At 36.2% G+C, this 1,766-nt stretch overlaps 1 protein-coding gene across 1 annotated transcript in view; it reads left to right on the top strand.

The window, feature by feature from the left end:
* The first annotated feature begins 597 nt into the window (after window positions 1–597).
* The window catches only part of LOC107657896 (ras-related protein Rab-3C-like), a 7,552-nt gene continuing 6,383 nt past the window's right edge, over window positions 598–1,766 (top strand). Inside the window, exon 1 of the mRNA XM_016446193.1 lies at window positions 598–760. Coding sequence (XP_016301679.1) covers window positions 743–760 — 18 coding nt within the window. The 5' untranslated portion in view covers window positions 598–742. The remainder of the gene's footprint in view (window positions 761–1,766) is intronic.

Below are 1,766 nucleotides of genomic sequence, written 5' to 3'. Positions count from 1 at the left end.
TGTGTGTGTGTGTGTGTGTGTGTGTGTGTATATATCCGTTATTTAGTCAGGAGAATCCCATTGAGACTTCACAGTCTCTTCTGGTCAACTGGTCAAGACGGCAGCACATAGAGTTGCACACCAGCTACAAAACAAAATACTCACACAAAACAATTGTTGAAAGTAGGATCAAGCGAAACACTTACAAGATTAAATTACAATAACGGAAATTATTAAAGGATATTATTATATTATTAAAATGAAATCTAATATTTTTGAATTTCACAATATGTTCTTCAGAAGTTTCCTATATAAGTAATGTTTTTGTTTACTTTTCCCCCATTTTGTTCAGTCGTTTTTGTTCATTCACATTTGTAATATTTATCATTGTTGGTAATATTCATCATATTATTTATTATATATTGTACACACAATCTGTTTATTATTTTATGAAATCCACAAATGTAGAATGTAGTGAATGTTTTGATATATGATGAGATGCAGTTGTCTTTGGTCTGTGAAGAGAGCAGCACGGCCGCCCCCTGCTGTCTGCAGACCGCACTCACACGCAGTCTGGGCGGATGTGGGATGAATGGGTGGAGAGTGCGAGTGTCTGCTGACGTCCATTGCGAGCATCACTGCATCCAACATTTATCCCAACAGCCGACTCCACCTCTCCAAAGCGGAAAAAACCTATACTTTATTAGGATTAAATGAGAATCAAGCTCCGTTTATTGTATTCTTTTTATTTATAGTTAAAACAATGGAGTTATACGGAAAGGTAAGTAAGAAACGGCGTTATATATATATATATATATAATGTTGTTTGGTCGTAATGGAGCCACGCAAAAAGAAAAATAAATGGCTAATTTAGTCATACTGTATAAACATAAGTGATAAACAAGAAATTTGTCATCTGACAGCGTGCATACTGACCGGTCATGAAAGGTTTATGAAATTTATGAAACGCAACATCAGTGACGACAAAAGCAATCAGCCGAAAAAGCTAATTTATTCACAGGGGCTGCTAATTCAAACATTCTTGGTTATTTATATTATAGGGATATTGTGAATCTAAGCATGCTGGTTATGCTCTCATTTACAGCTCAAATGTCTCCACTTCAAATATAGTTTTTATCGATTATAAGCATTGGGTGTTTGAAGACTATTAGCGTTTAATATCCAGGGCTTGACTGAGAAGAGACAGACGCTCAGCCCGGAACGACACACAGGCTGCGTCTCAAAACCTTCTGAGCTGCCTACCTAGACAACATTTTTGGTGTATCATAGGCGCCTTCCGCGTTCGCACGCGCCTCTTAAAGGGATAGTTCACCCAAAAATGAAAATTCTGTCATCATTTACTCACCCTCATGTCGTTCCAAACTTGTATGAGTTGCTTTCTTATGTTGAACATAAAAGAAGATATTTTGAAGATTGCTGGTAATTAAACAGTTGGTGGTTGCCATTGACTTCCATAGTATTTTTTTTCCCTACTATGGAAGTCAATGGCAAGCACCAACTGTTTGATTACCAGCAATCTTCAAAATATCTTCTAGTCATACAGGTTTGGAACGACATGAGGGTGAGTAAATGATGACAGAATTTTCATTTTTGGGTGAACTATCCCTTTAAACAATTTAATCGCAATTTTCCCAGCTAAATGTGAGCACATAAAGTTTCTAAAACATGATGTTATGATTTTTTAGGTCACAATTTTAGAGTCAAAAATAAGAGTCAAAATTGTTTTTATTTATGTGTGTGTGTGTGTGTGTGTGTGTGTGTGTGTG

The sequence above is a fragment of the Sinocyclocheilus anshuiensis genome, unplaced genomic scaffold, assembly GCF_001515605.1.
Source record: "Sinocyclocheilus anshuiensis isolate Anshui unplaced genomic scaffold, SAMN03320099.WGS_v1.1 scaffold107, whole genome shotgun sequence".
Classification (NCBI taxonomy): domain Eukaryota; kingdom Metazoa; phylum Chordata; class Actinopteri; order Cypriniformes; family Cyprinidae; genus Sinocyclocheilus; species Sinocyclocheilus anshuiensis.
Note: the sequence above shows the minus strand (reverse complement) of the source record. Positions and strands in the feature narration are given on the sequence as shown.